The sequence below is a fragment of the Acartia tonsa genome, chromosome 9 (assembly GCF_053477335.1).
Source record: "Acartia tonsa isolate MP-2025a chromosome 9, ASM5347733v1, whole genome shotgun sequence".
NCBI classification, from domain to species: domain Eukaryota; kingdom Metazoa; phylum Arthropoda; class Copepoda; order Calanoida; family Acartiidae; genus Acartia; species Acartia tonsa.
This window is the reverse complement of record NC_137268.1, coordinates 46,813,756-46,828,883: the sequence shown is the minus strand read 5'-3', so window position 1 is coordinate 46,828,883 and position 15,128 is coordinate 46,813,756. Positions and strand designations below refer to the sequence as shown.

General features: G+C 33.8%; 1 protein-coding gene across 1 annotated transcript; it reads right to left on the bottom strand.

Annotated features, from left to right (window-relative positions):
* Positions 1–726: 726 nt before the first annotated feature.
* On the bottom strand, positions 727–11,377 carry LOC145327916 (uncharacterized). The gene is made up of 14 exons (XM_080171446.1): positions 11,344–11,377; positions 10,617–10,669; positions 9,912–9,956; positions 8,846–8,939; positions 8,190–8,258; positions 7,403–7,470; positions 6,771–6,853; positions 6,191–6,258; positions 5,982–6,032; positions 5,184–5,288; positions 4,253–4,307; positions 3,566–3,605; positions 2,339–2,421; positions 727–905 (listed from the first exon to the last, which is right to left on the bottom strand). The coding sequence occupies exons 3-14, from the start codon at positions 9,931–9,933 to the stop codon at positions 804–806; spliced, it is 840 nt and encodes a 279-aa protein (XP_080027572.1). The 5' UTR covers positions 9,934–9,956; positions 10,617–10,669; positions 11,344–11,377; the 3' UTR covers positions 727–803.
* Positions 11,378–15,128: the final 3,751 nt, after the last annotated feature.

Sequence of the window (15,128 nt, the reverse complement as noted above, 5' to 3'; positions counted from 1 at the left end):
GTTATTTTGCACATTTTCTGTATTCTTAATATAATAGTTTATTGTTCTTTTTCATATTTTTGTTAACTTCCCTGAACTACTTGTGGACATATTTAATTTAAGTAAAAATTAAAAACTAAATTAAGAATAAATTTATTAATTTATACAACTAAATAAAAAATACATATCACAGTTTCAAAAGATATATATACCTTCAGAAAAGGTATGCTCATCATATTATGTATATTCCCTAGCTTCTAGGGGAGCTGTAGAGATATAGAATGGTGCTAGAAAAATAGCTTAAAACCATTCCAAGACCTAAATCTAGAATAGTAAGCAACATCCAACAGACAATCAACCCTTTAGATGGCCCAACCTTTATCTAGAAGACCTAACTGTTCATGGTTATATGTTATTCCTGTTATTGGCCAAGGCATTCCCTATATTCTTACTATTTCAGTCAAGCGCCTGACTCAGCAACAGTAGGTCAGCTTTTAACGTCTCAAATATAACGTGGAGTAGTCCAGACTCGAACCCGACACCTACCAGACAGCAAGCAGTATGCCGCTGCTCATATATACAATTACTAAAAATGATGCTGTAAGTATTGGTGCAAAAAATGGGGACGAATTTCAAATTGATTTGACGGGGCTGGTTTTTTTTTACCTCACAAGTAAAGGGAAACCCCCATCTCTTTTCTAGGGGGTTTCTTTCCCCCTTCCCTTTTCTTTCCCTTCACTTGCCCCGTCAAATCAATTTGAAATTCGTCCCCATTTTTTCACCAATACTTACAGCATCACTAAAAATGAGAAAAATTACAAAATTTAATTTAGATAATATTTATAAAAGATATCTTGTCTGATAAAAAAGTCATCTCTTATAGGTACAACCTCTCGTGTCACCGTGTGAACAAAGTGGGCATATTCCTGGAAAAAACAAGGATGACAACATCCATAAAAGCGAAGCACTGAAACTGCAGGACAAACGGACATTAACACTTATATAGTGTCAGAACTGAATAATCAGAATATAAATGTATAAGAGTTGAAGCAAAATTGTTGGTTGATATTGGTTGAATAAGATGCTTTCATAATATCAAGTTTCACACCAAAATATTTTCAGAAAGCTGGCATGTTATGGAGTTATATATCCATATGTAACAAATAGATATTGATCAATATTATATCAATTTATTATTAGATAAAACAAGGATGACAACATCATTAAAAGCGAAGCTCTGAAACGTTAGGACAAACAAACATTAACACTTGTAGAGTGTAATAACTGAATAATCAGAATATAAATGTGTAAAATCGAAACAAATGGAAAGTAAATTTGTTGAAAAACTGCTTGATACAGGATAATTTTTATGGACATACTTACATTTTTAGGACTTGATTATAGAGTTGCTTCGCTTGAAACATTATACTTTGTTGTCCCATAAACATACCAAAAATCAGATCAATCAGATGATTAGATCAAAAAAAAATTTGTTGTTAAAAAGTAAAAAAATTAACATGTTTAAAATGGACGTACGGAATTCTTCTAATAATTATAGAGTTGCTACGCTTTCTAAATCGTACCAAACTACTAAAGGAATCACCATGCAAAATTTGAAATCGATAGGACAATTCTAACATGCCTAAATTAACGGACGGACGGACGGACGTACGGACCGACCATAATTATAGAAAAGCTTCGCTTTTAAAAATGGATTAGGTAAAGTTTACAGTAAAATGTTCCTGGTATCGATGATCTACGAAACTCTATCAACTTTAAAAACCGATAACGGCAAATTAATTGACAAAATTTTAACCGACCAAAAATAAGCTGGAATTTTAATACTCAATTATGCACAACTATCTCGCAGTTTACAAAAATGCGTGAAAAATACTTATACCCTATACCCAACCCCTTGTAAGGGCAATAACCCCATGCGTCACTTATACTTGCGGTACCTATACCAAGAAAAAAACAATGCCCCCCCCCCCCCGGCCCCCTCCTACTTTATTAAATTTTAAAAAATAAATGACATTGGGTTAATATGCTCGACTAGGTGCAAAGAACTATGATCGTATCAAATAAAATTTGTCAAAAATCAAGCAGATCAATAGTAATTGTTTAGATTTTTTCTGTATAATTTATTTTTTTCCGCGGATAGTCCATTAAAACGGATGCTGTGAGTATTGGTGCAAAAAATGAGGACAAATTTCAAATTGTTTTGGCGTGTGACGTCATACCCCCATCTCTTTTCTAGGGGTTTCTTTCCTCCTTCCCTTTTCTTTCCCCTCACTTGTGACGTAAATAACCAGCCCCGTCAAATCAATTTAAAATTTTCCCCATTTTTTGCACCACGTACCTCATTAAAACCATCTAGATGTATATATCCTCTCTCATGAAGATATTCTATTAAATCATCTCTGCTTCCCTCACTTCGTTCACCTAAACACAAAAAACGGATCAACTGCAGTTCATGGTAAAATATCCCTGGTAACGAATATTTCCAAAAATCGATTAATTGTAAAGGCTGCTAGCTGCCAAACGGCTGAACGTACAGATCACACCCGCACATCGTTTTAAGCGGCATAAGAAGGCCAATAAATAATCTGGAATAGCCATAAATCAATAATGCACAATAATCTCGCAGTGCAGAGAAATGCGCGAAAAATAAATATTTTACGCGTTTTTTCTTTAGTGAAGCTTTCCCTGTGCATTACTGGATCTTGGCTATTCCAGATTATTTGTAGGGCTTCTAAAATGAAAAAGAGAGAAATTGAATACTTTGACAGCCATATTTTGTTTGTATATCTCTCTATAGCGGCATACAGCGGTGAGAGCGGCGAGAGCGGCAAAAATAGAAGCAAAAACTCCTCAGGTCACCAATAAAGGAGCACAAATTAAGATTTGGGAGGAACTAATTATTGGAGGTCGAAATTTTCAAACGGCTTTGATTGCGATACTCACAAAATAAAATATGCCTGAAGTTGAACAGAGAACAATAGTTTACGGTTAGATTTTGAAAAATAGAAATTTCTTTTTGTTGAGGACAGTCCTTTTAAGATTAAACAAGGATGATAACATCCATAAAAGTAAAGCACTATAACGGTAGGACAAACGGACATTAACACTTGTATAATGTCAGAACTGAATAATCAGAATATAAATGTAGAAGAGTCGAAGCAGAATTGTGAGTAAATTTGTTGAAAAATTGCTTGATACAGGATAATGATTATGGACATACTTACATTTTTAGGAATCAATTAAAGAGTTGCATCGCTTATAATATTGTACTTTGTTGCCCCAGGAATCAATATACCAAAAATCAGATCAATCGGATAATTAGATCACATAAAAACTTTTTGTTAAAAAAAAGAAATTAACATGTTTAAAATGGACGTACGGACATTCTGGTAATGATTATAGAGTTGCTACGCTTTTTTAATCGTATCTAACTACTAAAGGAATCACCATGCAAAGTTTGAAATCAATAGGACAATTCTAAATCTATCTCGGACGGACGGACGGAACGACCCTAATTATAAAAAAGCTTTGCTTTTAAATATAGGATAAAATCAACATTACTTACCAACAAAATGTGTTTCTATACATAGAACCCAAATATCAACCTAAATCAAAATAATTTGATAACTTCAAAAGACAAACGCAGGAATGACAAACGTCGGAGTAGACAAATAGTTTAAGATATTAAGGTAAAAGAAGTATTTCTATACAGGTTAGGTTAGGTAAAGATATTAATGTACAAATAAGCTCCCCGCAAGGGTTAGGCATTTTAAAAACCTATTAGATAGATAGGCCCATTTGTCACTCCTGCTTTTGTCCTAGGACCTTTTACCTAAAAATTTGTAACTTTTGGTGGATTAGTCCCTTTCGTGGCAACGCTCCTTAAGGGGCGATTCATCGTATTTTTAAAATGGCTTTTGATATGTTATTTTAGGTTAGGTTAGGTTATATTGGGTTAGGTTATTGCCCCACATTGTTAGGCAATTGGCCTTGCAGGGTTAGAGCCCTCCGCAGGGGCTAGAAATAGGAGAAAAGCTACTGTGAAAAAAACGAAAAATCGCCCCTTAAGGAGCAGTGGCTATACCCCTTTTTGTTGTTTTGATTTTAGCATAGTCTTTGATAGAAAATAGATACGGTTTAATGAATTATTATCTGTACTATAAAATTAAAACCAGTACAACGAAATATTTATTATACTTTTTTCAGGTGCCAAAATCATTTTCCAAATTAACCAATTACGCGGTGTGTTTACCTTATCCCAAGGAATGGTTTTTAATACTTGAAACTCTCCACCCTCAATGTCCAAGCTGAAAAAAAGAGATTTATTTGGCCTTCCTACTTTTCTCTAAATTTATTTACTTTAATAAATACTAGTGGTTTAGCCCCTAGCCTCTAGGGGCTTTGCCCCAAGAGGTTAGATCATCCTAATTTTTTATTTTATAGATTCAAAAGAAAAATTTTTATTTGGGGGGGAAGATTTTTTTAGTTTTTTTTTTGGGGGGGGGTCATTTATCATTTTTTGGGGGGTTGTGGGTGTCCCACCCCCCAAGAAAATAGTTATAAATGATTTGTACAATCTTGAAGTTCTAAATTACCTTACCAGATCTTAAATTGAACAATAATTTGTAAGTCTATATACACAAAGTTGTATGTAAATTTGTTGCAACATTGCGTAAACACGGGATACAGTATAAGGACATAATTTCATTTTTAGAATTGGATTACAGAGATTACTCGCTGATGATATTATACCTTTTTGCGCTATCCGTCACGGATGGACGGACACACCGTTTTGCTTTTAATAGAAATGCTCAGCATATAAAAATATTGTATCTGAAATAATGAACAGTTGGACTACCCACAGCCAATAGCAGGCTCTGTTAAGATAAATTTATCCCCTTTGATTATTCCTCCTTTTTAATAAATTTAAATTGTGGACTGTGGACGCATAAGTTCTTGTTGTAGATTTTTTGGGTATAGTCCATTTAGTGACACCGCCTCTTAAGGGGCGTTTTGTCGTATTTTCACAGTAGCTTTTCTCATAATTTTTAGTCCCTGCGGGGGTGGGTTCTAACCCTGCGGGTCATAGCCTGATCTAAAATAAAATATAAAAAGCTGCTGTGAAAATACGACGAAACGCCCCTGAAGAGGCAATGTCACGAAAGGAACCCAATTTGTTTTACCTAAAATAATGAACAGTTGGACTGCCTACAGCCAATAGCAGGCTGTATAGTGGGAAACATTGTAGCGCCAGAGGTCCGTCTTCATTTAACCCTTCTGTTAAAATACTAAAAAAAAAGCACAGGAATAAAGCATAGCCATTAAGCGAAATAAATCTAAAATAATATTTGGGAAGCAGAAAGAGTAGTCTTTACTCCGAACCGTTGCCCACAAAAATCACGAAGAAATCAGCTAAAATTACCAAATATAAAATTAACACAATTCATGGATATATGAATCCTATAATATAAAGTAAAAAAGTAAAATAAAAGGTTTTTTTCTGAAGCTAAAGATATAGGAAACTGCCTGGTCCGAATTTATTGTACTTTTCAGGGATCTCTATAATTGTCTCTGGGTGGTTTTAGGCTATTTTTCAGTCCTCAAACTCCCTTCCCTAGATGATAGGGGTGAAGCAAGTTCTCATAATATATAAAATTGCCTGTAGTTTACCATCCTAAAGTATTATATTAGACCAGCGGCTACGCCCCTAGGGGTCTCTAGTGGCACTTTAAATATTTTTTTTGTTTAAGTCTCTACGAAACCTAGCAATGTTGCGTTGAAGACGAATATTTAAATATTTTTCGATTTTTTGTGATTTCTTTTGGGAGGGTGGTGGTACCCTCCACCAAAATAGTTATAAACCTCCCTGGGACCTATGAAAAACTACCCCGTTAAGGAGAACCCGATCGGTTTAGCGGTTAGCGAGATCCTTCGGTACAGACACACAGACAAACATCCTTTTACTTTATTATATGGATTACCTATATTTGATAACTGATGGACGATCCACAAGGGACAAACAGGAGTTTATACTAAAATAATTAAACAAGGATGACAACATCCATAAGTAGCAATAATCATAAATACAATCATCATTTTAGCCAGCTACAAGTTCCACTTTATTAGAGCACATAATAATCTGGTGTCAGATCCAAGTAATAATAAATCCATGATAATATCTAAACTGTACCTGTAGGCTTTCCTGTTCTTTTGAATACCCTCATCATAAAACCTAGAAAAGGGCTCCACCAGTAGGCCCTAAACAAAGATTGACAACATCCACAATATAGAAAAGTTCTAAAACGAGAGCAAAAATGTAGAGTTTCAGAACTTACTACTCAGAATAATGATTTGTAAGTCTAAAAAATTTTTTTAATAAATTTGTTGCAAAATTGCGTAAATATAGCGTAAATTGATTTTAATGTAAACAGAATTACCTCTTCTAAAGATAATGAAATTATTGATATTGGATTGTTTCCTTTTTGATATTGCAAGTTTTTACAACCCAATCAAAATTTAATAAAGTCGCATGCAAAAACGTGCAGAAGAGTCGAGGGGTGTTAACACCCCCAAAAATAAAACACCTTTCCTCTTTTCCCAGGAAGAAGTCTTAATTTCCCCTTGTAAATTACTGTACACGCCATTGAAGCCAACAAATAAGAGAAGAAAGTATAAATTAAAGTTCCCTCCCCTTAAAAGCGTTATCATAGTTAAATTAAAATTTGAGGTGTAAAGGCACCGCTACTCTACAATTAGGTATTTTTTCTTACCGTCCAGTTGTGCTCCAGTTCATAATATAATGACGTACTGCCCCTCTCAAAGTTATAGGCTCCTGCCTCCACGAAAAATCCATCTACAACAAATTAAACTTAGAAACGAACTTTTGGAAGAAAAAAACATATTTCTTTGCTTCTTTAAAGAAAGGTTAAGTTGAAATAAAGTTAGAATAGCCCCGCGGGGAAAAGAGGAAAAGACACAGCTAATTGAAAGCCCAAAACAGGGGTTAGAAATAAGTTTTTTTCATACAATAAAAATAATGGGATAGGATTTAATAGAGAAAAATGAAAGAAAAGGGTGCAATTTTATCTTTGAGTAGTGCAGCAAGAAATCATAGAATAAGTTAAAGAAGTGAAGTAATTTTTGACAACTTGACGGAAAGTCGGAACAAAACCTTGTTGTAGAGAGGCATTGCAACTAAATTAAAGGATCATGGAAAGAATACGAAATAGTGGGTTTCGTCGTATTTTCACATTAGCCTTTGATTATTTATTTTAGGTTACGCTAATGTCTCGCAGGGCTAGAGCCCCCGCAGGTGCTAGAAATAGGAGAAAAGCAACTATGAAAATACGACGAAACCCGCTCCTTCGTCTTCTTTCCATGATCCAAATAAAATCTAAATAACCTTTTATTTTTCCTTTGAATATTTCCTTATCCACTTTATATGTCATCTTACTGGGTCGCGTCTTGTTACTAAAAAAATAATTTATGATTTTTAAAACAAGTTTTTACTGTCCGTAGCTGAAATTTCAACAGTCATTACTGAACCGATTCTGCTCTCATTTTTATTGAAGCTTCATAGCTTCTGGAATGGTTTTAGGTCATTTTTTTCTGTTTACCTACCCTTCAAATACCCTTTCTAGATGCTAGGGGCGCAGCGACTAGTCCTAATATATAAAACATTGAATGTATTTAATTAAAACTAGCCTATGACTAGCTGCTTCGCCCACAACCTCTAGCGAAGTGCGGGGAGTCAAGAATATAGCCTTAAACCACACAAGGATTTTTATATAGCCTTTCTAATCTTTAGCTTTAGACTTTAAAAAACCGTACTTCTTTTTTATTAAAGTACATTATAGATGATTTTTTGATTTGCTTTTATGCAAGGTGTAATTGATTGTTAACATTTCATTAAGGAATAATTCGTAGCTGTGTTCAGTGCCCTAGGAAAATGGGGATATATGTCACCGCTTTTGGCCTACCTATTCTATTGACTCACATTAGAGGGAAGGAGAAAGGGAAGGGGGAAAGAAACCCCATGGAAAAGAGATGGAGTATAGGAAATTTCTGACGTCAATAGAATAGGTACGCCAGAAGCAGTGACGTCTATCCCCATTTTGCTAGGGCACTATAGACAGCTACAATAATTCACCAGAATTATTGCCCTTGTGTTCAATAAACATATTTGTTACCTTCTATATTGATCTACAGGAATGGTAAAATTATAGTCCCCACTCCCTGGTTTTTCAATATACTTCTCTCTGCAAAAAATAAAAGACATAAAAATTAGGTTTTTGTTCGTTAATTTTTTTTCATTTATTCCTTTTTGGCAATTTTTTTTGCCCTATACCTACTTTTTTATTCTAAGGAAAAAAACTTTTAATAGTTATTTCTCGTATCGTATTATAAACGGCTTTCCGCGGATATAGAGTGTACAATTATAAGATTAAAACTAGTATTTTTAGCCCCGAGGTGCCGAAGGCACCGGCTAAAAAAACTAGTTTTAATCTTATGATTGTACATTTCTATATTCGTAGAAAGCTGGATATAATACGATGCTAGACATGTTTTTTTCGTATGGATGAGAACCTGTTCCTATCCACCGGATTCGAATGAATACGAGAAAAGGTTTTCATTGCTCATATTAGAATTTTTAAAATTAAACCACTTAGCCTAGAAACAATATTATAATTTTATTTTTGTCATAAAATTAGGTTGCCAGTAACTAATTACATTTTTACAATAAAAATACCCATTTTTATAGTCAAAATCCTTAAAGAACCCACCGAATCGATTATAGAATCTAATTGACCATCTGTGATGTATAAAATACTTCTATTATTTTTACCTTAAAGTTTGAATAAGTTGTGGACTGTCATCACTTAAACATGACATTAGGCTGCAGGTTCTAGACCTCACCTCAATCTGCTTTGCTTCTGGACCTAGATGAATAGATTACTATTACCTAATTGGGTTGGGATTCTCCCTCGAAGCAATACTCTAACGCCCCCTAGTGGATATTAGGTTAAGTAAATCTAACAGACAAAAAACCAGTTTTAATAATAGATAAGCATAATTCAAGCTATGATTGAAAGAAAAGTGTAGCCCCCCTCCCCTCCTTGTACCTAAATTGTCCGTTGAGGATTCCAAGGGCGTAGCCACTGGTAAATATGTACTAGTATCCTGTTTCTGCTAACCGCTGAAATTACACCCCCTTCAAAATTTTTTTAAGGATCATGCTAACCGCTGTAACGATATATCTTTTCTCGTATTCATTCGAATCCAGTGGATAGGAACCGGTTCTCATCCATACGAAAAAACTATGTCTAGCATCGTATTATATCCAGCTTTCTACGAATATAAAAATGTACAATCATAAGATTAAAACCAGTTTTTTTACGGCACCTCGGGGCTAAAAAACTGGTTTTAATCTTATAATTGTACATTCTATATCCGCGGAAAGCCTATATAATACGATGCGAGAAATAACTATTATAGGGTAGCTTAACATAGGTCCTTGACTAGCCTCAATTTATTATTCTTTTGGATCATATAAACTTTTCCACTCTTTATAAAATCCTCTTATTTTTACAAAAAGTGCTAGTTTAAAATGTCGTCTTTGAGTTTAGAAATTAAATTCAATAACGGATATAGAATACGTGGGGAATACTATAGTCCCCAGATATTGGTCAATACGTTCCTCCATTGTGTTAGAAAAGGTGATGGGAGAAAAGTCATAAGGAAGGTGGATGGGAGTATCTTTATATTAACCAACTGGAGAAAAAAACGAGAATCTCTAACAATATCCACGTATTCTACATCCATTATTTTACCATCATTAACAGTTAGTTTCGTGGACGTAAATACAAACATAATTTAGTTATAGAGTAGCTTCTCATAATAAATAAACCTACCATTTTTACTCCCGTAGTCCATAACATTGAAAAAATTGTATACAACTAAAAAATTCTCTTAAAAATTTGGATTAAAAAAGGTATAAATATAATAAAAGTTATTTCTCGCATCGTATTATAAACAGCTTTCCGCTTATATAGAATGTACAATTATAAGATTAAAACCAGTTTTTTTTAGCCCCGAGGTAGAAAGCTGGATATAATACGATGCCAGACATAGTTTTTTCGTATGGATGAGAACCGGTTCCTATCCTCCGGATTCGAATGAATACGATAAAAATGCAACTTTTCTACATACATGATACATCCGTTGGAAGCTTAATAATCTTAAATAAATTTTAACATTTTTAATCATTTTTCCAGTAAGGCTTCGATTTATATCCGCTGGATTAGAACCAGTTATCAAAAATACTGATAAATTATGTATAGCATTGTATTACAGATATTTTTTCACGAATATTAAAAGTAAATCTGTACCAGATTGTTAGACCTGGCCTTTGGCTCCACGGGGCTAACAAAACTGGTTCATTTTAAGATTCGCGGAAACCTGTCATAAATAAGTATTCCAATTTTTTGTAAGCTGAGTATTACTTTTTGTTTATGAGTTTGGCCAAATCGTTCGGCTAATAGCAAACAAAATAGATTATAAGAAGGGTTATAACCCCCTCCCCCTAAACCCCGTTAATATTAATTTAGAAGAGAAACCTGAATGTTTCAACTCTTTGATTGGAAATGAGTCAACATTAGTCTTCCAGATTCTAGAATTAAAACAAAAGTTAAACAGGATCTGAAATCAGCAATACTGAAAAATCATGCATAGTATGGTCTATAATTTCTATTTGGATGTTGCACTAGAATTTCATGACAGACTGACTGACCAGGGAGTAAGGGAGGGGACAATGGACAATTAATTCAATTTAAGAGTATTTGCTGAAAGACCTTGAAATCCAGATTAATCCAGAAAATATGCAGGAAATTTTAAAGGGAGAGTTAATACAATACAATTATATTACCAGCACATCGGACTAACGTAACCATTATGTAATTAATAACTAGAAAAATCTACCTGGAACCCATTCAACCCATAGCCCCATAACCCAAAATCTAATTGGATTCTTAGATTGTTTATTAAACAAATATCACAATAAAGTTTTTATCTGTGAAATGATATTTTCTGAAGAGAAAAAAATTTGTAAAACCAGCCACATCATAACAAATTAAGTTTATTGATACTTGTCTGCAATATTCAAAATTAACTAACAAGTTAGTGGCATTCTGTGCGCTAGTACCCAAAGTCAGTCAGAAAGTGCTAAATTTTTGCACATTCCCTTTGAGCCAGTACCCAAAGTCTGAGACTCCTAAAAATTGAATATTCGATCCATTGTCCCCTCCCTTACTCCCTGCTGACTGACAGACTGAATGTGTAAATTACCTTGGTAAACCAATTTTTCTAATGGCTGATGAACATTCCTATGAAAAAAAAATTATAATTAGGGTTAGGACATGAACATAAAATTTTTCTTACCCCCCCCCCCCCATTTTTTATGTGTAACTAGCGACTTGTGAAGACTTTGGAATCAAGGAACCGTCAGACTGTCCATCAGGCTACAAATTAAAAATAAGACATATGCAAAAGTTTTGGGAATGGTTTCTGCTGGAGAGATTCCTTTTAATGATATGACTACTGAACATAAACTTTTAAAATCATTTTTTTCCCGTGCAACCATAATAGTTACGTGCTTATGGATGATGTCATTCTTGTTTACAAATACCTGATTGTAAATAACTTGTGTACAAACAATTCTATAACATGTTAAAAATAAAACAAACAGGCGCATTTTTTATCTGAAAAAAAAATATTAAACTAAAATATTGTATGAATTATCCAAAAATCTTATTTCCTTTTCTAATGTTTTGTATAGTAGGTTTGTACTTAAACAAAATCAGCAAAAAATATGAGCTTTCTTTCATAAATAGTAGAAGAGAAAATAGATTTCCTCGATGGAAATTTGGTATTTAAAAGTGCATTAGAGGAAGATCAACATACCAAGTGAGTTATAGAGATGCTCAAAAGCGAAAAAATTTTTGACTAAAATATTCAGCTGTCTATTTTAAGTAGCATCCGAGGAAATCATGTGCATAATGGCCAATACAATCATAACTCAGCCTTCTATCTTTAAAAACATCAGAGGAAGGCATATTACTTCTAATCTTAAAGGGCGAATATAGGTTCGATATGATATGAGCTTATATGAAAGGTGCCATTTCATACTTTTAGAATATCCATGCCAAATTTAAAAATTCAAAAAAATCCTTAAGTAGATTTTGCAATTTTCTGTTTCAATTGAACATATGATAAATCAGATTGACGACAAACCGTTTATTTTAGCCCTTTACAAGACTTTTTTTTACTATTTTGCTTAAGTTTGATTGACTATTACATTGGCACGCACCTTAAAAGATAATTTAAATGTTTATTATTTTAGATTATATACTAGTTTATTTAATTTTTAAAAAGCATAAAAATAATTTGCGTAGAAGGGCGTCAGGACTATTGACTAGGGTAAATAATACGTTTTAAAGTTTATTTTCTGTACAGAGATCTTTGATTAATTCATGATGGTATAAACATCCCTGATTATGCATTTTCAACACACACACACACACGGCCACAAAAAACAGGGATTTGAAATCATTCTTCCTCCAAGAAAATTTTATTGATTATTTTTTATTTTACTTTTTACATTATTTGATGTTTTTTAACTTTTAAATATTTTACTTTTTATATTTTGTATGAAGGTAGAAGGAGGGTATATTTACCCCTGATTAATTCCCGAAACCTTTTTCTCATTTATTTGTACTGCAAAATAACAACAGTATTTAGGCAAACTCTACACGCATCCTGTTGTGAATATGGGTATTTGAATATGTTAGGGAACCACTCCTCTGACGTCACAAATTAGCCCAATTGGCTAGGTTTTTAGCTATAACGGCCTTATCCAATGGAATATCTTTATTTGCTTGAGTTATTCATAATGTATATACAGGGTGCGCCACATATCCTCGGACTTTTTCTAAATTGTAAACAAATGAACATAAAATCGTCAATTTTAAAGATTTTATTAAATTTTAAAAACTGGGAAGCAAACTAGGTATATGACTTTTAGATCATTGATTAAAATCGCCGCCAGCATCAATCACCGCCTTTACCCGCCTCCTCAACCGCCGGCAGGCCCAGGTCAAAATGTACCTGTCCAAGATGGCGAAGTTCTCCTTAATAGTGGCAATGAGGGAGGTCTTTGTGGCATGGGCACGTCTATTGGTGCATGCTTCAAAGTAGCCCTAGGCAAATAGAATTATGAGAGAAGAAGAATAATGTATAGTAAAACAATTTGTCACAATCAAAGAGGAACTTTTAGATAGTTTTTAAAGGGATTTATCATCGTTTATTCAGTATTGACTAAAACTATTTTATTAAATTCTTTTAGTAATCAAAATATTTTTTAAACATTACAAAAAAATATTGCACGTTACTTTATTATTATTATTTTTACTTTATATGAGAAAATCAAGACTACAACATTATCTTAAAAAAAGATACCGAATAATTGTTTTTTTAAAACTGGTATATCATATGTTAACTACCTGAGTATAAACTGTATTCCTTTAGTTTACAGAAGATACCTCTAAAAAATTAAATAGATTGTGCGTGGTATGTACTTTAAGATCTCGTCAACATTTAGAACAATTAATGCTTAATATTCGGATACAGGGTTTTGATTTTATTAGAGGGTATTATTGCGTCAACGCCTTAAAATATATGAACCAACGAAATAAAAAAATTAAAAAAAATGCATCGTGACAATTAATTTTAAAATAAAAATTGCACTTATAAAAATGGAAAGGGAATATACTCGTATTTTATTATCTAAGTTTAATAGTATTTTTCCTATTTTTTCTATTTTTTAAATGTATAAAAATCTATAAAAAGTTAAGGAGTAGTGTCACTAACATCCGTCCGAACGAAATTTGAAAGCTATGGAAACTAATTGATCTATGGGTTTTAATTAAGAAATTCGACCGTTTATAGCCGACTTTATTATTGGGAAGAAATAAAAAAAATAAGGCCTTTCATACCAAAATGTGTACAGTTTCTACCCAATAGCAGGTCTGCCGAGTTCTCCCAGGATATTTTTATTGGTGGAGCCTTATTACCCCTCTTTCTTAGTACCTTTATTCCTAGGCACAAAAGTCCATTGAATTAAGATAGGGCTGCTGGGAGGCCCCATTTCCTTAGGAATGTGAGTAACCGCAGGATCCTAATTCACCCAACTTTCAAGCTACCATTTGACACGGAGGCCTTTATTTAGACCACAGTTGAGGTAGAACGACGTTCTATACCTTTTTAGAAATGGCATGAAGATTCAAATAGGGTTGTCAGCACAATCCATAGTCTAAAATAAGTTTTTAAGTTCCATATGGGTCTCTAAAGTCGAGAACCGAGAAATTTTCACGATTTTACATGATTTTTGACGTTTTTGACATCTCTAAATCTGTCACGTTTCACTTTGCCGGAGTACTACAGCCAAGCCATTTTAGATAGAGAGCTCTAGTCTTTTCTAGTGTCTTACTTATGTATCTAACAGTATCCCCAGCAAGTTGCATAACTCTACCTCATCTACAGATGGGCTGAGGTCCGATTTATTGAGCCCTAGTCGAGAATCCAGATTATACAACCGGCGCAACTCGAATCTGCCTTGTTGAACATAAGCGCGGCCAGCTCGGAGTACGAGCCTATCTTCGTCCAAAGATTTTTTTGTGCTTAAAGGTCATTACCTAAGCTTTTTATAGTGGGGTCAAACGTCCTGATTGGTCAAGTAGTTTTGACGCTATGGCCGTTTAAAGAATGTCCGAGGATATGTGGCGCACCCTGTACTTGCACCTTTGATATAAGCTCATATCATATCCAACCTATATTCGCCCTTTAACTGACATACGGACGGATAGACAGTCAGATGGGCATTTTAAATTATAGAGTAGCTTCGCAACAAAAACAAAGTTTTGTATCCTTTTAAGATTTTATGCTGCGAAATCTGTTTGTACTGAAGGATCTTGTTAACCGCTGAACCGATCTCTCCTTAACAGGGTAGCTTCTCATAGGTCCCGGGAAGGTTTATGACTATTTTGGGGGGAGGGTACCACAACATTCCAAAGAGA